This window comes from Lathyrus oleraceus, chromosome 1, assembly GCF_024323335.1.
Source record: "Lathyrus oleraceus cultivar Zhongwan6 chromosome 1, CAAS_Psat_ZW6_1.0, whole genome shotgun sequence".
Taxonomy (NCBI): domain Eukaryota; kingdom Viridiplantae; phylum Streptophyta; class Magnoliopsida; order Fabales; family Fabaceae; genus Lathyrus; species Lathyrus oleraceus.
In genome coordinates this window covers 71812484-71833322 of record NC_066579.1, presented here as the reverse complement: position 1 = coordinate 71833322, position 20839 = coordinate 71812484, and the positions used below count along the sequence as shown (strand labels likewise).

Sequence of the window (20839 nt, the reverse complement as noted above, 5' to 3'; positions counted from 1 at the left end):
TGCACATTGACAGTTAGGAATCATGAACTGGTGGTACTGGTCTCTGATATGACAGTGTGGGGGTGAACCTATAAGGTTAGCACTCCAACGCCTAAGTCGGTTCAAAATTCAAGATGAGTGTAATAAGAGTGGAGATCAAAGAGTGTACCTTGAATTTTTCGCGAGATAACTTTTATACCTTAAGTCATTTGGAGTGGATTGACATTGATTTGGATCATAACTTCTTGGGCTCGTGGCTGGCCTTAAACAATATTTAAGGAGTAAAGAGACAAAATTTGTGCTTTTTCTTACATTTAGGACTAAAAAATCTTTCAAAAATCTTCATATATAAAGGACCAAGGGGATATAATTTTATGACCCCTGTAGAAAATTCACTCAAGCATGTCCACTTATGATGAGAGTTTCCTTTTATATTTGTTGTATAACATGTTAAATAATGCATCATAATTCAGAATATAAGGATACATTCGTAAATACGTTGGTTTGACAACAATCGTAAAATTAGATTGTGCCTTTTGGTCTCTTTAGCACCACATATTTTGGATCGAGTAGTATAATTAAAAATAAGCAATGTTCAAGTGTCAAAGATTAAAAACAAAATTACATATAATCAAAATGAATTAATCACATTTACATGAAATTAATAAAAGGTACGAGACTCTCTAAAATATAAGCATCTCATTTTCGTGTCGTTGTCATTGTCACACACCGGTTTCTTAATCATCGTCGTCTTTTTCCTCTTTGTTCTTGTACTCGCAAGTCGCCACCGACAATAGTTTCTTTGTCATTGTCTTCGGTGATAGTTTCATTAGGATTGAACTTAAGATTCATGTAGTCGCCAAATGTGCCTTAGAATATATTATTGATAACTTCACTGACGCGGAGCCAGCAAAAGTCAAAAATAATTGAGTGTCTGTGAGTCGTATCAAGAGTGTGCCCTCTTATTCTTGGTGTTTATAGATTTATATATGGTCTTCTTTACGTAGAATCTTTTATGACCAACTTATTATCCATTATGGTGTGTTTCCTTATATGACTGAAAGTAATAAATGGAATTAAGTCTCATGTTTTTTTGTTTAAGATCAACTTTTATGGCCGTTAATATGTTCTTAAAGTTATGTTTGTGTATTGCAGTGTATCAACTATCAATTGGATGTGTCAACTTTGATCTAGACTGGAGATGTCACATATGATGCTTGAAGACCGGAACAAGCTCTCTTGAGTTCGGGTAAAGATTCAACCCAAGTTTCTGAACATATACAATGTCAATACTTGTGTATCCACGCATGTACCTTTCTATTTCATGTGAAATAAAGTTTCAAAATAATATGATAACTTTATATTTTCTTAATTAAGCAAAAGAATACTCGGAAAAAAAGCAAATAAATTACTAATAACTTAAAATCAAATGATTTGGTTAAGGACTATTAGCCTGTGATTTTCGACTCAAGCTATATCTAAACCCACTAAGTCTGATTCGGAAGAATATCATGAACAAATCCACAAGATTATGATCACTCTCTCTTTAAAACATGTTCAGAATCTTGAAAAGGTTTGCATTGATTTGGCGTATTCGACGGGAAAAAGGGATAAAGTAAATACACAGGCTAAACAAAACTAATTGAAGCTTGGTTCACACCAAAATTACAAGATTCGACTAAGGATTCTCGACAAAGGCAGTTGAAGGACTTGAGAATGTTTCTCGACAAAAGTAGCAGTTTTGTAGCATTTCAAAGACAGAAGACACATGGAAGCAATTCATAGGACAAAAAGCCACATAACACTGTACGCGTCAAGCGCTAGAGATTTGACAGTTATCGACGGTCATTAATATATATATATATATATATATATATATATATATATATATATATATATATATATATAGTCTCCGACAAGGATTCATAATTTTTATCATTAGTCTCAATAGAATTCAAACATTTAAGTTATATAGATAGTGAATTTATGAGAAAATGTATGAATCTGCGTCCTATTTTTAACTTAAGCATTTCATTCATTTACTTTTATCATTTCCTTTTTATTTTCTTCATCTTTAAGCAACTATGCACTTTCTTCTTGAAGCTTCTATCTAATTATCTCACATTCAAATGCTTAATTTCAAAGAATGAACACATATTTCTCAAACTCTTTTGCACAATATATCCTAGGATTTTTTCGAAGATTAGGAAGAATCTCAGGAACATATCCACAAGATTAGGATCACTCTATCTTCAAAACATGTTCAAAATCTCGAAAATATTTGTAGTGATTTGATATATTTGACAGGAAAATGGTGTGAAGTAAATACACAGACTAAACACAAATTAATTGAAGCTTGGTTTGACACCAAGATTACAAGATTCGACTAAGGATTCTCGACCGAGACAGATGAAAAACTTGAGAATATTTCTCGACATAAGTGACAGTTTTGTAATAGTGCAAAGACAGAAGACACGTGGAAGCAATGTAGAGGAGAAAAGGTCACATAACACTGCATGTGTCAAGCGTTAGAGATTTGATCGTTGTCGACTGACACTAATGTGTGTGTGCGTGTGTATATATATATATATATATATATATATATATATATATATATATATATATATATATATAAAAGTCGATTTAGTCTTTGTAACAAAGGTTCACCATTTTTATTATTAGTCTCTATAGAATTCAAACATCTAAGTTACAGAGATAATGAATTTCTGAGAAAATGTATGAATCTGCGTCTCATTTTTAACTTAAGCATTTCATTCATTTACTTTTATCTTTTTCCTTTTATTTACTTTATCTTTAAGCAATTCAACACTTTGTTCTTGAAGTTTTCATCCAATTATCTCACATTCAAATGCTTAATTTCCAAGCATGAACACATATTTCTCAAACTCTTTTGCACAATATGTCGTGAGATTTTTTCGAGTTTAAGTTTGTAAGTGAATTAAAACTTATGATTGTTTACCAAAAACAACGGTAAACATGGGCGTTTAAAGCCAAACTGGCCCCAGAGAAAACTACTAACCAAACTAAACCAAATTGAAAATCGTAAAAAAATCGCATTTAGTTCGGGTGTGTTTGGATCATTTTTTAACATAACTGCGCAGTTCAGTTCAATTTGCGGTTTTTATTTTGCAAACCGAATCAAACTAAAACAAACTGCATTACATTACTACCTAAACTTCAGTTAACCCACATCCAACCTAAACTCAAACCTATTATGCCTATGTCTTACGATTTCAAATGATTTTCTTTTCTTCGCATTTAAGGTTTCAAATTCAACCTACTCAAATTTTTCCTAACAGTATCACACATTCTTCTCATCTTTTTTCGTCAGGTATATCTCGCTTTTTCTTCTTTAATCTCTCGTCTCTTATGTTCTTTCTTTTTCATCTTCTCATTTTTATGTTGTTGCTCTCTCTTCCAATTTCGTTTTTATTATACACCTTCTTCTCCAATCTCTTTTCTCTTCTATTATTTTTTTTTCATCTTTTCTAATAACTCATCTCTTATGTTTTTTTATGTTTTATTATAATGTATTTTATTTCACATTTGTCTAAATTGATTTTCGTATATTAAATAAGAAGTTGTTATTCAAATATGATAAATTTTATTATTATTTGATAATATATGAGTGAATTATCTGACTTTTTAATTAAGAGAGGCAGAACCATGCATTTTTTTACTCAACCTGTAGAAATTTGTTCAGAAACATTGTTGTGCTCGTAAAATGACAGGAGTGACATACATGTTTGCTCCTACCTTCTGCTGCTACAAACCCTTCTCTTCTCCATTATCATCCTTCATCACCTCTCACCTTTTTTCTTCATCTTCCATCTACCACACCTTTCCCTCTTTTTCTCTTTCAGCCACTGGTGGCACGTGCACACTCACGTGGGACGATGTTTTTCGCATTTCTGAATCTGAAACTGCCATAGAAGACGACCCTTCTTCTTATCTCCAAGGTTACTTCCACAAAGTCCAACTCTGCAACCGTGGTTCTGTGAGTTCTTACTTTATCACCCCTCTTTTGTTTTGTTTGGTTTTCTTAGAAAACAATGAATGAAACAAAGCAAAGTTGTTACCTTTACTATTACATTGTGCCCTTTTTTCTTTTGACTGAGAATTGTGAGTAATAATCAATTTTAACCACCCAATTGTGCATTTTTGCATCACCCCACTTTTTTTCTATCAATAAAGTTTTAATCTTTATAATTAATACCATAATTTATGAAATTTGGGTTTAGCTAATTTTGAAGTGTAGGAATAGGATCTACTTTTTGTGTTTTCTGTTTATTGTAATTTATTGGGAAGTGATCAGTGATCCCAACAAACTAGAGTTTACTCATAAACTGTGTTATTGAGTTTGGAATTGATTGTAGGACAAACAATCTGAATTCGTTCCGTTTATTGTTGAGGGCCACGATGTTGGATTTATTCACAATCGGTAAATTTTACTCCATTTCTTTATTCCACATGTTTGATGCTTGTGTGATCTTATGTTTAGTTATTCATGAATGTTTCTTTGGTTAAACTTTGATTTGTTAAGGTTTGTTGAACATTTGCGAGGCTTCAACGACGTGTTTGTTTTTCCCAATGGTGGAGGCCCCTTTGGTTATCATGTTACATTGCATCCATTACTGAAGACGGCTGAGGAAAGAACCAGCGCGGTTGGTTATGTAATCAAGCATTTGGGAGAGGAGCACATTCCAGGTATACGAAACGAGGTATTAGTCTTTTTGTAAGTTTAGAATATGTAAGCTTTCATCATTCTTTTCTATTGGATGTTTTTCTATTACTTAAACTACCTAACCTACATTTGCTATCTATCTTTTACCAGCTATATCCGGTTAAATCCTCGTTTAGCGCACATGCTTTCTTCTCATTAGAACGCGCTGCCGCTCCTTATTTTGGCATAAAGGTACAAAAGTCAAGTACTAATTCGTTGTCTAATTAAAAATGATAATCTAAGTTGCATATATTTTGTGGAATCGAATGCCGCCTCTCTGCAATCTTATTGTTGGAATTATTTTGAAGGCGATCACGCCATTTGTTATAATATGTCATCTTTAAACTTTTTACTTATTTTACAATATTAGGTTTATGGAGTCCATATGAATGGCTATGTTGAGCTGAACGGGCAGAAACACCTATGGATAGGGAAGAGAAGTCCCATGAAATCCACATATCCGGGAATGCTTGATCATCTAGTTGCAGGAGGATTGGTTTGTAGTTTTGTTTTATCTGTTTGCATAATAAACTAACTAATATTTCAAACTTGAGCCTTGACATGTTAAGCATTTCTTTCAAAGACTTTGTGGATTGAAACAGTTCACTATGCTGTGTTTGGATGAACAACTCAATTAAATGTTCATAGTATACGCGTTTATCATATAAGTGTTTATGTATGAACTATTTCTATAGTAAAAGGTAATTGAAGTCAAACTATTTTCATACAAGCTGTTTTCATTAAACAATCGCGGAGAGCTTATGAAAATAAGCTGAAAACAACTTACGAACATGTAGAAAATTGTTTCCATAAGAAATTACAAAAAGTCTCACAAGCGTTGATAAGTTCAAATAAGTCAATCAAAACAGACCTAAGTGTTTTCTTTACGTTAATATGTACTATCATTTGGAGTTTCTGAGTTAATTGCTCCTCCTGTCACAGCCGCATGGAATAGGTTGTCTGGAAAATGTTGTAAAGGAATGTGAAGAGGAAGCCGGAATTCCCAGGTCCATCTCTATTAAGTAAGTTTGCAACTGCAACACCTTCATCCTTCTCCTCCTTTACCGCACAAATTTCAATTTTTCTTCTGGAATGGTTCGCAACCTACGTAACATCGACAATTTCAAATTAAAAGTGTGTCTGATGTTCGACATGACACTGACATATATGATTGCATTCAAGTACTTTTATTACAGGTGCGACATGTTGGTGTCCGCGTTTGTGTCAATACTTCATAGGAGCTAATTGAACTTCTTTTTATTTCTTCATTGCTGTTCTTGCAGAGCTAAATCAGTTGGTGTCGTTTCATACAAGGACATCGAAGGATATAGATACAAAAGAGATGTTCTATTCTGCTATGATTTGATACTTCCCGAAAATTTTGAACCAAAAAACATAGGTGTGCCTTTTAAACTCATTCTCCAATTTTATTCTCTTTTCAAGTGGTATCTTGATCACACTTTGGCTAAATAAAACTTCAGATGGAGAAGTTGAAAGCTTCAAGTTAATCCCGGTTGAGCAAGTTGCAGAAGTCATCCGCAAGACACAGTTTTTCAAACCAAATTGCACTATCGTGATCATTGACTTCCTCTTTAGACACGGGTATTTCTTCGAGAAATTTGTCACTCTGTTGTTAATGATTTACGTTTCTATTTACTTTTTTTGTTATTAATTGATGTTCTAACGGATTATATGTTGTTGTAATAAACATTGCAGATACATAAGTCCTGAAAATGATGGATATTTGGATCTCTTAAGAAGCTTAAGAATAGGAGATTTTTCCTGATACACAAAGGATCATCCTATTCATTGAACCAAGCATTCATATGTTGAGTATCTTTGTTGTTATTCTTTTTGTATTTTTCAATAATTGGTTAGATGTGATCTCATTGGAACATCGTTTATTTATGTCAAAATAATTATTCTATGCAAAACTGAAAAGATTTCAACAAGTCAATATTATTGTGTATAGCTCTTTTGAGGGGGCATCAATGGTGATGCAGTTGTGATAGTGATTTGAATGACCATCAACTTCGATATGTTTTGTGCGTTCATGAAAAACAGGATTTGCAACAGTTTGAATGGCACTTGTATTAGCATAAAGTGAAGTTGGCTCTATTTGGGGAAATCCAAGTTCAGCCAAAAGACCACGAAGCCAAAGTATTTCTGAACAAGCAGCAGACATGGCACGATACTCTGATTCAGTAGAAGATTTAGAAACTCTTGCTTGCTTCTTACTTTTCCAAGAGATCAATGAAGAACCAAGAAACATGCACCAACCAGTAACAGATCGACGAGTATCAGGACACCCTGCCCAATCAGCATCACTATAAGCACTCAACTGAAGAGAAATTCCAACGGAAAAGAATAATCCGCGGTGAGAGGTTCCCTTTAAGTAGCGAATTATACAACGAACCGTAGCTAAGTGAAGATGGCGAGGAGAATGCATGAATTGACTTACTTGTTGAACAACAAAAGATATGTCAGGGCGAGTAATAGTCAAGTAGTTGAGGCTACCCACAAGTTGACGATACAATAAGGGATCAGGCAAAAGATCACCATCATCACGATGATATTTAACATTAACCTCAAGAGGAGTATCTACCGGATTAGCCGATTCGAGACCAGCCATAGAAATCAGATCTGTAGCATATTTGTGTTGATGGAGAAAGATGCCCTTGGATGTAGAATGAACCTCAAGACCAAGAAAATAATGTAGATTACCCAAATCTTTCATGTGAAATGAGGCCTGTAACTGTTGCTTAAGTCGCTGAATGGAAGCATGATCAGAACCAGTAATAACCATATCATCAACATACAAAAGAAGCAGAACAATGCCCGCAGATGTACTATGAATAAATAAAGAGGAATCATACTGACTCTGAGTAAAGGAGAATCCAAGTAGAGTGGAGCGGAATTTCTCGTACCATGCTCTAGGTGCCTGTTTCAAACCATATAAGGAGCGTTTGAGTTTGCACACGCCTTTAGATGAAGAGAATAAGCCTTGAGGTGGAGTCATATAAATATCTTTTGTCAGGTCACCATGAAGAAAAGCATTCTTCACATCCATTTGATGAAGAGACCACCCACTAGAAGCAGTTATAGAGATGATCGTGCGAACAGTTGTCATTTTGGCAACCGGTGCAAATGTCTCATCATAATCAATTCCATATTCCTGCTTGTTTCCTAAAGCAGCCAAACGAGCCTTGTAACGGTTAAGGTGTAACGCCCAAAAATAATTATTTGTTATTTTTAATATTTACGTAATTATTGTGGTTAGTCGGAAATTAGTCGAAAGTCGTAGAAATTATTATAAGAAATAATAATATAATTGTGGTGTTATTTGAGTAAGTGGGCTTATCATTGTGTGCTAATTAGTAAAATGAGAGGTGTTATATTAGGCCCATTAGAGATTAAGATATTTAGTTAATTTAATAAAGAGAAAATAAAAGAAGTGATAGAAAAGAGAAAAAAAAAAACAGCAGTGGAGAGAAGTGAGCAGAAGAGGAATTTGAGAACTGTTGTACGAACGAGAGGGAAGGAGAAGAAAACTTCCGGAATCCGATTCTTAGAGCAACCTTCGATCCAAAATAATAAGGTAAGGGGGGTTTATCGTCGTTTAATGGGTATTATGGGTTAACATGTAATGGGTAGTGATGAACCGTTGATTTGACCCTAATTGGGATGTTGAATGCTGAAAAATTGTGTTGGATAAGTTGTGTTAAAACTGAAATTGAATCTGTAATTGGATGGGTAGTGATATTCCGAAAACGTAGCTTCTTACGGAATTGGAATCGGAGGTCCGGAAGTCCTCCAACGGCGGAAAATGCGGGGAATTCTGCATTCTGCTTCGTGTTAGCGCAGGAACAGCTTTCTGTCTTGCGTTAACCGGTTAACCCAGGATGTTAACCGGTTAACACTGTTATGAATTGTGAAAAATTGCTGTTTGTCTTGCGTTAACTGTAACACCCTTCTAAAATACCCCAAATATTTAATTAAAATAACATTACGTAAATCAGAGTAATATGCAATCAAGGGTGTCACACAGTTCAACACAATAACTGTCATGCTCTTTTATTAATCCAAACATAAACATTTGCATAAACCGCAGCGGATAGAAATCTCATCAATCATGTAAAACATGTAACATATTACATGTGAAATTATTCAACAAAATAAAACATCCCATCCCGATGTTACATCTATCAGAGCACGACCCACTAAGGAGACTACACTAGACTCCAAGCATTAGCTTCTACTCAACTCATTGCTCGTTACCTGAAAAATAGTTGTAAGGGTGAGTTCCTCAATCGATATAATAAGCATTATAAAACATCATGTAATGCTAAGTAAATAACACATTTCATCACCCAAATCAGATTACACATTCAGTAACAGCAATGTCAACTCAATCATACTCAACATCAACACCACACACAACACACGTATAATACTGGAATACATCCATTCATATTATACGCCATACATCAATTATGCAATGAGACTCCATGCATGCGGTACCGACTCTTTGTGAACATATAGTTCACCTCACCGTCCAAATCCAGGCACGGCTACCAAGCCCATTAGTCCCACTCATTTGAGACCTAGTGACTCACTCACTAATTCCTCACCATGGGAATTAGCTACCACCCCAAATGGGCCATGCTATGCACGCTAATCACCTAGCATGCAAACATCAACAACAGTCCAAAATGACTAACTCACTAATTCCTCACCATGGGAATTAGCTACCACCCTAAAGGCCACAATATGCATGCTAATCATCTAGCAATGCAACATCAACAACAAAATCCACAATGGACATATGCTCACACTCTAAGCCATACAACAGTCCATTCACAATGCATACATAACATGTACATTCACAACATTATGCATACTATCAACATCATCAAAATATGTATCAAAACATCATATCATGTTAAATAATTAACCACAGTATTAGCACACTCTACTAATACCTATACTGCTCAAAATAGCGGGAATTAATCCCTATCACATCATACGCTACCATAGGCCAAACATCAATTATGTACATAACATTAAAATGTCAATTTTCTCACTTTTCAACAGTGTTAACCGGTTAACGCCCTGGGTTAACCGGTTAACGCAGCATAAACACACTTTCTGGCAAAACGCAACAGTGTTAACCGGTTAACACCCTGGGTTAACCGGTTAACGCAGGCAAAACAACACTAATTTCACAATTCGCAACAATGTTAACCGGTTAACACCCTGGGTTAACCGGTTAACGCAGACAAAACAGCAGTTCCTGCGCTAACACAAAGCATAATGCAGAATTCTTCGCATTTTCCGCCGTTGGAGGACTTCCGGACCTCCGATTCCAATTCCGTAAAAAGCTATACGTTAGGGAAATTACAACACACTCAATTACAGGTTCAATTCCAGTTTTTACACAACATATCCATCACAATTTTCAGCATTCAACAATCCCAATTAGGGTCAATTCAACGGTTTATCACTACCCATTACATGCTAACCTATAATACCCATTAAACGACGATAAACCCCCCTTACCTGAGTTAATCCGGCGAATCTTCAAGCTCCAAGCTCTTCTCTTCTTCAACCCTCTTCCTCTTGCTCTGCCTCTTGCCCTTTTCCTCTTTCAGCCGCTTCTCTGAGTTTCACGTGAAACCCTTATTTTCCAAAATGAAACTCTTTTTCCTTATTCCAACTTATATATTTTCCAAATTATATTATTATTCCAATAATAATAATAATTCAATAATTCCAAAATAATAATAATAATAATCCAATTATCTAATTAAATTAATAAATATATTATTAACTTAATTTAAATAATTACCATATTATTATCGGGGTGTCACAACTCTCCCCCACTAAAAGAGTTTTCGTCCTCGAAAACATACCTCAAGCGAACAACTCTGGGTAAGACTCCTTCATCTTACTCTCCAGTTCCCAAGTCACATTGCCACCTGCTGGTCCTCCCCAAGCTACCTTCACCAAGGCAATCTCTTTACCCCGCAACTGCTTCAACTCTCGATCCTCAATCCTCATAGGTGATGTTTCAACAGTCAGGTTATCTCTCACCTGTATATTCATCTATTTGGACTACATGCGACGGATCATGAATGTACCTCCTCAGCTGAGACACATGAAAAACCTCATGCAAATTCGCAAGCGACGACGGTAAAGCGATACGATAGGCTACCTCTCCTATCCTCTCCAAAATCTGATAAGGACCAATAAATCGAGGTGTCAACTTTTTCGACTTCAAAGCTCGTCCAACACCAGTTATCGGAGTAACACGAAGAAACACATGATCTCCCTCTTGAAACTCAAGTGACTTCCTCCTCTTATCATGATAACTCTTCTGACGACTCTGAGCAATTCTCATCTTCTCCTGAATCATCTTAATCCTTTCCGTAGTCTGTTGAACAATCTCCGGTCCCACCACAGCACTCTCACCGGACTCATACCAACATAAAGGTGTCCGACATCTCCTACCATACAAAGCTTCAAACGGTGCCATACCAATACTCGAATGAAAACTATTGTTGTAGGTAAACTCAATCAAAGGTAAATAACAATCCCAAGCACCTCCCTTTTCCAAAACACACGCCCTCAAAAGATCCTCTAGTGACTGAATCGTCCTCTCAGTCTGACCATCAGTCTGCGGATGATATGCAGAACTCAATCTCAGCTTAGTTCCCAAAGCCCTCTGCAAACCTTCCCAGAACTTCGATGTGAATCTAGGATCTCTGTCCGAAACAATACTCGACGGAATACCATGCAAACTTACAATTTTCTCAATATACAACTCAGCTAATCTCTCTAACGGATAATCCATTCTGATCGGAATGAAATGAGCCGATTTTGTCAATCTGTCAACAATCACCCAAATAGCTTCAAAATTCTTACTTGTCCTCGGTAAACCAGAAACAAAATCCATACTGATACTATCCCACTTCCACTCTGGAATAGCCAACGGTTGCATTAGCCCAGACGGCTTCTGATGCTCAATCTTTGACTTCTGACAAGTCAAACAGGAATAAACAAAACTTGCAATTTCTTTCTTCATTCCCGGCCACCAAAATAACCTCTTCAAATCATGATACATCTTCGTAGCTCCAGGATGAATACTCAAGCCACTACGATGTCCTTCTTCAAGAATACTCTTCTTAAGTTCGGTAACATCCGGAATACACACCCGATTACCAAATTTCAAAACACCATCCTCATCCACTCTGAATTCACCACCTCTTGAAATCACATGACCAAGAAAACTAACCTCTTCCAACCAAAATTCACACTTAGACAGTTTAGCAAATAACTTCTTTTCTCGTAGAACTTCTAAAACCACTCTCAAATGCTCAGCATGCTCTTCTTCAGATTTCGAATACACCAAAATGTCATCAATAAACACCACAACAACTTATCTAGGTACGGATGGAAAATCCTATTCATATACTCCATAAATACTCCAGGCGCATTAGTCACACCAAAAGGCATTACAGAATACTCATAATGTCCATACCTTGTCCTGAAAGCAGTCTTCTGAATATCCTCAGTTTTCACACGTATCTGATGATACCCAGATCTCAAATCTATCTTGCTGAACACACTCGCACCAACCAACTGATCCATCAAATCATCAATCCTCGGCAAAGGATACCGATTCTTGATCGTCACTTTATTCAGTTGCCTGTAGTCCACACACAACCTCATAGTACCTTCTTTCTTCTTAACCAATAACACTGGTGCACCCCACGGTGACACACTCGGACGAATAAATTTCTTATCCAACAGATCTTCCAACTGACTCTTCAATTCAGTTAACTCAACAGCAGACATACGGTACGGAGCCATCGATATCGGCCTAGTACCAGGTACCAAATCAATCGGGAACTCAACTTCACGCTCTGGCGGTAATTCATTCACTTCTTCAGGAAACACATCAGGAAAATCACACACCACGGCTAGATCGCAAATCGCCAGTTTATCTTTAGCCTCCAAAGTCGCTAACAGCATAAACAACTCTGCCCCATCTGCTACTGCCTCATTCACCTGCCTTGCAGATAGAAACAAACTCTTCCCTTCCTCAATCTCAGGAAAGATCACAGTCTTATCAAAACAATTGATAGAAACTCGGTTAAACATCAACCAGTTCATACCCAAGATAACATCAATCTGCACTAATGGAAGACACACGAGGTCCATCCCAAAGTCTCCACCAAAAAAACGATCATCTGCAAAAGTCCTTGCCTCCCGACTGATTCTCTCTCTTTGGCTTAGGACACTGTGGACTAATATGACCCACCTCTCCACAGTTGAAGCAAGTCACAGTCTTCGACCGACACTCTGCAGCCAAATGACCACCCTTGCCACACTTGAAACATTTCTTCTCAGCACTGGTACACTCATGAACACAATGTCTAGCCTGACCACATCTGTAACACTTAGCAGGAGCACTAGAGTCTCCCCCACTGGGCCTCTTCATCCCACTCTGACTCTGGAAACCTCTGCCAGCTGCATACGGTTTCCCACGATCATTCTGATGCTTGCTTTTCCTATCAACCCCTTGCTGATAGCTCTCTGTTCTAGCTTTGGAATCCTGTTCAAAAATCCTGCAACAGTCAACCAAGTCAGAAAACACTCTGATCCGTTGGTATCCAATAGCCTGTTTGATCTCGGGACGCAACCCGTTCTCAAACTTCACACATTTCGAAAATTCCCCAGCAGCCTCATTATAGGGAGTATAATACTTCGACAGCTCTGTGAACTTAGCAGCATACTCCGTAACAGACTTGTTACCCTGTTTCAATTCCAAGAACTCTATCTCTTTCTTCCCTCTAACATCCTCTGGAAAATACTTCCTCAGGAATCTCTCTCTGAACACAGCCCAAGTGATCTCAGCATTTCCAGCAGATTCCAACTCAGTGCGGGTAGCAACCCACCAATCATCAGCTTCCTCTGACAGCATATGCGTACCGAACCTGACCTTCTGGTTATCGGCACACTCAGTTACTCGGAAGATCCTCTCGATCTCCTTCAACCACTTCTGAGCGCCATCTGGATCGTATGCTCCCTTGAACATTGGAGGATTGTTCTTCTGGAACTCACTCAGTTGACGAGCAGCTCCCAATCCCACAACATTCGGATTCCCTCCAAGTACTCCAGCTAGCATACCCAGAGCCTCAGCAATCGCAGCATCATCTCTACCTCTTCCAGCCATCTCTATTCTGAAAACCCAACAAGCTAAAACAATAAGTACTGATAGGGTTACACAACACCTATCCCGTACAGGGGAAACAGAATAATTACGACTCGACTCGACCGACTATGCTCTGATACCACTAATGTAACACCCTTCTAAAATACCCCAAATATTTAATTAAAATAACATTACGTAAATCAGAGTAATATGCAATCAAGGGTGTCACACAGTTCAACACAATAACTGTCATGCTCTTTTATTAATCCAAACATAAACATTTGCATAAACCGCAGCGGATAGAAATCTCATCAATCATGTAAAACATGTAACATATTACATGTGAAATTATTCAACAAAATAAAACATCCCATCCCGATGTTACATCTATCAGAGCACGACCCACTAAGGAGACTACACTAGACTCCAAGCATTAGCTTCTACTCAACTCATTGCTCGTTACCTGAAAAATAGTTGTAAGGGTGAGTTCCTCAATCGATATAATAAGCATTATAAAACATCATGTAATGCTAAGTAAATAACACATTTCATCACCCAAATCAGATTACACATTCAGTAACAGCAATGTCAACTCAATCATACTCAACATCAACACCACACACAACACACGTATAATACTGGAATACATCCATTCATATTATACGCCATACATCAATTATGCAATGAGACTCCATGCATGCGGTACCGACTCTTTGTGAACATATAGTTCACCTCACCGTCCAAATCCAGGCACGGCTACCAAGCCCACTAGTCCCACTCATTTGAGACCTAGTGACTCACTCACTAATTCCTCACCATGGGAATTAGCTACCACCCCAAATGGGCCATGCTATGCACGCTAATCACCTAGCATGCAAACATCAACAACAGTCCAAAATGACTAACTCACTAATTCCTCACCATGGGAATTAGCTACCACCCTAAAGGCCACAATATGCATGCTAATCATCTAGCAATGCAACATCAACAACAAAATCCACAATGGACATATGCTCACACTCTAAGCCATACAACAGTCCATTCACAATGCATACATAACATGTACATTCACAACATTATGCATACTATCAACATCATCAAAATATGTATCAAAACATCATATCATGTTAAATAATTAACCACAGTATTAGCACACTCTACTAATACCTATACTGCTCAAAATAGCGGGAATTAATCCCTATCACATCATACGCTACCATAGGCCAAACATCAATTATGTACACAACATTAAAATATCAATTTTCTCACTTTTCAACAGTGTTAACCGGTTAACGCCCTGGGTTAACCGGTTAACGCAGCATAAACACACTTTCTGGCAAAACGCAACAGTGTTAACCGGTTAACACCCTGGGTTAACCGGTTAACGCAGGCAAAACAACACTAATTTCACAATTCGCAACAGTGTTAACCGGTTAACACCCTGGGTTAACCGGTTAACACAGACAAAACAGCAGTTCCTGCGCTAACACAAAGCAGAATGCAGAATTCTCCGCTTTTTCCGCCGTTGGAGGACTTCCGGACCTCCGATTCCAATTTCGTAAAAAGCTATACGTTAGGGAAATTACAACACACTCAATTACAGGTTCAATTCCAGTTTTTACACAACATATCCATCACAATTTTCAGCATTCAACAATCCCAATTAGGGTCAATTCAACGGTTTATCACTACCCATTACATGCTAACCTATAATACCCATTAAACGACGATAAACCCCCCTTACCTGAGTTAATCCGGCGAATCTTCAAGCTCCAAGCTCTTCTCTTCTTCAACCCTCTTCCTCTTGCTCTGCCTCTTGCCCTTTTCCTCTTTCAGCCGCTTCTCTGAGTTTCACGTAAAAACCTTATTTTCCAAAATGAAACTCTTTTTCCTTATTCCAACTTATATATTTTCCAAATTATATTATTATTCCAATAATAATAATAATTCAATAATTCCAAAATAATAATAATAATAATAATCCAATTATCTAATTAAATTAATAAATATATTATTAACTTAATTTAAATAATTACCATATTATTATCGGGGTGTCACATTAACCGGTTAACCCAGGGCGTTAACCGGTTAACACTGTTAAAATTTGCCAGGAAGTGTATTCTGTCCTGCGTTAACGGGTTAACCCAGGGCGTTAACGGGTTAACGCTGTTGAAAAACTGAAAAATTTGATTCTGTCTTGCGTTAACGGGTTAACCCAGGGCGTTAACGGGTTAACGCTGTTGAAAAACTGAAAAAAATTGCATTCTGTCTTGCGTTAACAGGTTAACCCAGGGCGTTAACCGGTTAACGCTGTTGAAAAACTGAAAAAAATTGCATTCTGTCTTGCGTTAACAGGTTAACCCAGGGCGTTAACCGGTTAACGCTGTTGAAAAGCTGAAAAATTGTATTCTGTCTTGCGTTAACGGATTAACCCAGGGCGTTAACGGGTTAACGCTGTTGGAAAAGTGAAAAATCGAATTGCTCAGAATTTAATGAAGTTCGTCGGGGTGAGTCGGGTAATATTATAGTTAATTTTGATGAGTAATTTTGTTGGGTTTATGTTATGAAGTGTCGATACAAGTATGACTGAGTTGTTAAGTTATTCCGTGTACGGAAAGTTGTTAAAGATACTGAGTTGTAAGCTTGGTGAGCCAAAGTTGATTATAAGTTGATTATGTTGAAAACACTGTTGTGTTGCTATTATTATTATGTTGTCGGAATTTTAAAGTCGTGTATGTCATGTAAATTCATATGCATTAAGTCGGAGCTTTGCTCACACCACGTTGGCCTGGATTGGCAAAAGTTGAAAGTTGAAGGCTTAAGCCTTGATGCCTCGTTAAATCGGCAAATTTTAAGTTGGGAGTTTTACTCCGAATGGTACCACATGCATGACGAGTCGAGTCTCATTAGAGTTGCATTTTTGTTGGTTTGTTGTATGGGTATTTAATTTAATTGAGAAGTGGTGTTTGTGTACGATTCTTAATTACTGTATTGTTTTTCATATACTGATTATAATTATTGTAACTCACCCCTTCTGTTGAATGTTGTCCTTATGTGACAACGTGCAGGTAATCCTGAGAAGTAGCCGGTTACCGTTGGTCGGGTCAGTGGTCAGTCGCTCTGATACGTAGCACTCGGGGGGATTGTCGCGTGTCTGCTTTGTGGATCTTTTAATTGTTACTAAAATTTAAATTGTTTGAAGGATTATAGTTGTTTACTCTTTAAGTTAAGTCGTATTTATGTTGCTTAGAGATGATAAGAATTTTTTTATGAATCCGCTGCGTAAGATTTTATGAAGTTGAATTATTGGAGTGAATGACATTGTTTTGTCGAATTAAGAAAAGTGTTACATATTGTGATGTTTCCTTAAAGTGGAAATTGTTTAAAGTTGAACATGTAATATTCCATTTATAGAAAATTTTACGACTCTGATTTTGTTGTTATAACTCGTGGGTAGAAAATGGGGTGTTACATTAGTGGTATCAGAGCAGGTCGGTCTGTCCGGCCAGTTGTCGTGTCGTTACTGTCTAACAATTGGGTATTGTTACTAATCTAACTTTTAAGTTGTGTTGTAGTGATAAGTTGAAATGGCTGGAAGGAATGACGCTGCAATGGCTGCCGCAATGCAAGCGATGGCACAAGCTGTGCAGAACTTGCCAAATGCTGGTGGAGATGCTGGATCACGTAGCTTGGCGACTTTTCAAAGAGAGAATCCGCCGGTGTTTAAAGGGAAGCATGATCCAGATGCAGCCTTGGGATGGTTGAAAGAGATCGAGAGAATCTTCCGTGTTATGGATTGCACTCCAGCTCAGAAGGTTCGGTATGGTACTCACATGCTAGGAGTCGAAGCTGATGACTGGTGGCTAGAGACTCACGAGAGGTTGACCGTGGCAGGTGAAGTCATTACTTGGGATGTATTCCGTAGGGAATTCATGAGAAAGTATTATCCGGAAGATGTCCGTGGTAAGAAAGAAATTGAGTTCCTTGAGCTGAAGCAAGGAAACATGTCTGTCACTGATTATGCTGCAAAATTTGTGGAGTTGTCCAAATTTTATCCTTATTACACTGGTGCTGGTGCTGAATTTTCAAAGTGCATCAAGTTTGAAAACGGACTGCGCTCTGAAATTAAGAAGGTTGTTGGGTATCAGAAGATACGCATTTTTACTGAATTGGTTGATAGCTGCAGGATATTTGAAGAAGACAATAATGCTCATTACAAGATTGTCAGTGATCGCAGGGGCAAGCAACATCAAAACCGTGGCAAGCCGTATGATGCTCCAGTGGGAAAAGGGAAACAAGGAGCTGCTCCGGCTCAGAGGACTAGTAGGGGAGGTGCTCCTGCTGGTATAGTTTGCTTCAAATGTGGTCAGGCTGGTCATAAGAGTAATGTATGCACTGCTGAAGTTAAGAGGTGTTTTCGCTGTGGTAAGACTGGCCATGCAATAGCTGATTGCAAGCACAAGGAAATGATTTGTTTTAATTGTGGCGAAGAAGGGCATATTGGAAGTCAGTGTCAGAAGCCAAAGAAATCTCAAACTGGAAAGGTGTTCGCATTGACCGGAACTCAAACCTCCAGTGAGGACAGACTTATCCGAGGTACATGTTTCATAAATGGTACTCCTTTAATTACTATTATTGATACCGGTGCTACACACTGTTTTATTTCTGCTAACTGTGCTCGAATACTGGGTTTAAAATTGTCCGCTTTGGATGGTGAATTGATTGTTGAGACCCCAGCTAAGGGATCAATAACTACTTCTTTGGTATGTTTAAAATGTCCTTTGTCGATCTTCGATAAAGATTTCTATGTTGATTTAGTATGTTTGCCGTTGGATGGGATGGATGTAATTCTTGGTATGAACTGGTTAGAGTATAATTATGTTCATATAAATTGTCATCATAAGTCGGTGAGGTTTTCCACTCCTGAAGAGGAAGGAGTTGACTTATTACCTTTCAGAGAATTGCGAAAATTGATGAAAGAGGGAGCTCAGATGTTTTCTTTGATGGCGACGTTGTCGGTTGAGAGTAAAGCTAAGATTGAGGAACTGTTAGTGGTGAAAGAATTCCCTGAAGTTTTTCCTGATGAAATTCCTAGTGTGCCGCCAGAGAGGGAGGTTAAATTTACTATTGATCTGGTACCTGGTACTAGGCCTGTTTCGATGGCACCGTATAGAATGTCGGCATCTGAATTGTATGAATTAAAGAAGCAATTGGAAGACTTACTTGAGAAGAAGTTTATAAGACCAAGTGTGTCACCGTGGGGAGCTCCAGTGTTGCTAGTAAAGAAGAAAGATGGTAGTATGAGGCTTTGTATTGATTATAGACAATTGAATAAAGTAACGATCAAGAATAAGTATCCACTACCGAGAATAGATGATTTGATGGATCAATTAGTGGGTGCCTGTGTGTTCAGTAAAATTGATTTGAGATCGGGCTATCATCAGATCAAAGTGAAAGATGAAGACATCCAGAAGACAGCGTTCAGAACTCGGTATGGACATTATGAGTATTCTGTGATGCCTTTCGGTGTGACTAATGCGCCGGGAGTATTTATGGAATACATGAATCATATTTTCCATACTTATCTGGACCATTTTGTGGTAGTATTTATTGATGATATTTTGATTTACTCTAAGTCCGAAGAAGAGCACAAGGAACATTTGAGATTAGTGTTGGATGTTTTGAAAGATAAGAAATTGTATGCGAAGCTGTCCAAGTGTGAGTTTTGGTTAAGAGAAGTCAGTTTTCTCGGCCATGTAATTTCAGGAAAAGGTATTGCTGTAGATCCTTCCAAGGTAGAAGCTGTATTGCAATGGGAGACTCCTAAGTCGGCTACCGAGATTAGAAGCTTTTTGGGATTAGCTGGATATTATAGAAGGTTTATTGAAGGATTTTCTAAGTTAGCATTTCCGTTAACTAAATTAACTTGTAAAGGTAAAGCTTTCGTGTGGGATGTTCAGTGCGAAGAGAGTTTTAATGAATTAAAAAGGAGATTGACGTCGGCGCCGGTTTTGACTTTGCCAAATCCGGGGGAACCGTTTATAATTTACTGTGATGCTTCATTGATGGGTTTAGGAGGTGTGCTCATGCAAAATAATAGAGTAATTGCTTATGCGTCGCGACAGTTAAGAATTCATGAAAAGAACTATCCTACGCATGATCTTGAACTTGCTGCTGTGGTGTTTGTGCTAAAAATCTGGAGGCATTACCTTTATGGTTCCAGATTTGAAGTTTTCAGCGATCATAAAAGTTTAAAGTATCTATTTGATCAGAAAGAGCTGAACATGAGACAACGTAGGTGGTTAGAATTGCTTAAGGATTATGATTTCGGTTTGAATTATCATCCAGGAAAAGCAAATGTTGTGGCCGATGCTTTAAGTAGAAAGACCTTGCATGTGTCGGCAATGATGATTAAGGAGTTGGAATTAATTGAGCAATTTCGTGATATGAGTTTGGTTTGCGAAGTAACCCCGCAGAGTGTAATGCTAGGAATGCTAAAGATTAATAATGATTTTATGGATAGTATCCGAGAGGCACAGAAATTGGATGTGAAATTAGTAGATATCCTTAATCGTTGTGGTCAATCAGAGAAGAGTGACTTTAAGATTGATGCGAGAGGTGTGTTGAAATTAGGGGAAAGAATTTGTATTCCTGATGACGCGATTTTGAAAAGAAGCATTCTAGAAGAGGGTCATAGAAGCAGTTTGAGTATTCATCCAGGAGCTACTAAAATGTATCAGGATTTAAAGAAAATATTTTGGTGGCCCGGAATGAAAGAAGATGTGGCTCGTTTTGTGTATGCGTGCTTAACTTGTCAGAAGTCGAAGATTGAGCATCAGAAGCCTGCTGGGTTGATGCAACCGTTGGAAGTTCCAGAATGGAAATGGGATAGCATTTCG

The 20839-nt window shown here is 37.6% G+C and overlaps 3 protein-coding genes across 3 annotated transcripts; 2 read left to right on the top strand and 1 right to left on the bottom strand.

The window, feature by feature from the left end:
- The first annotated feature begins 3641 nt into the window (after positions 1 to 3641).
- Positions 3642 to 6680, top strand: LOC127116009 (nudix hydrolase 20, chloroplastic). The gene is made up of 9 exons (XM_051047353.1): positions 3642 to 3997; positions 4377 to 4441; positions 4544 to 4721; positions 4835 to 4915; positions 5094 to 5219; positions 5666 to 5745; positions 6007 to 6122; positions 6205 to 6325; positions 6440 to 6680. Exons 1-9 carry the CDS (start codon positions 3725 to 3727, stop codon positions 6507 to 6509), a joined length of 1110 nt encoding a protein of 369 aa, XP_050903310.1. The 5' UTR covers positions 3642 to 3724; the 3' UTR covers positions 6510 to 6680.
- On the bottom strand, positions 6669 to 7853 carry LOC127091953 (uncharacterized mitochondrial protein AtMg00810-like). Its single transcript, XM_051030705.1, has one exon. It carries the CDS (start codon positions 7851 to 7853, stop codon positions 6669 to 6671), a length of 1185 nt encoding a protein of 394 aa, XP_050886662.1.
- A 10427-nt stretch (positions 7854 to 18280) lies between these two features.
- Positions 18281 to 19360, top strand: LOC127115993 (uncharacterized; the record flags this gene model as incomplete). The annotated part of the gene is made up of 2 exons (XM_051047352.1): positions 18281 to 19131; positions 19183 to 19360. Coding segments are annotated over 2 exons (1029 nt in total), but the record flags the coding sequence as incomplete, so codon positions are not given.
- Between the last annotated feature and the right edge of the window lie 1479 nt (positions 19361 to 20839).

Bases quoted from the DNA above. Each gene is read 5' to 3' on its own strand.
- LOC127116009 (XM_051047353.1), top strand. From the start codon at position 3,725: ATGACAGGAGTGACATACATGTTTGCTCCTACCTTCTGCTGCTACAAA. The intron at 4,722-4,834 runs GTATTAGTCTTT...ATCTTTTACCAG, and splicing joins TTCCAGGTATACGAAACGAG to CTATATCCGGTTAAATCCTC. The intron at 5,220-5,665 runs GTTTGTAGTTTT...CTCCTGTCACAG, and splicing joins ATCTAGTTGCAGGAGGATTG to CCGCATGGAATAGGTTGTCT.
- LOC127091953 (XM_051030705.1), bottom strand. From the start codon at position 7,853: ATGACAACTGTTCGCACGATCATCTCTATAACTGCTTCTAGTGGGTGG.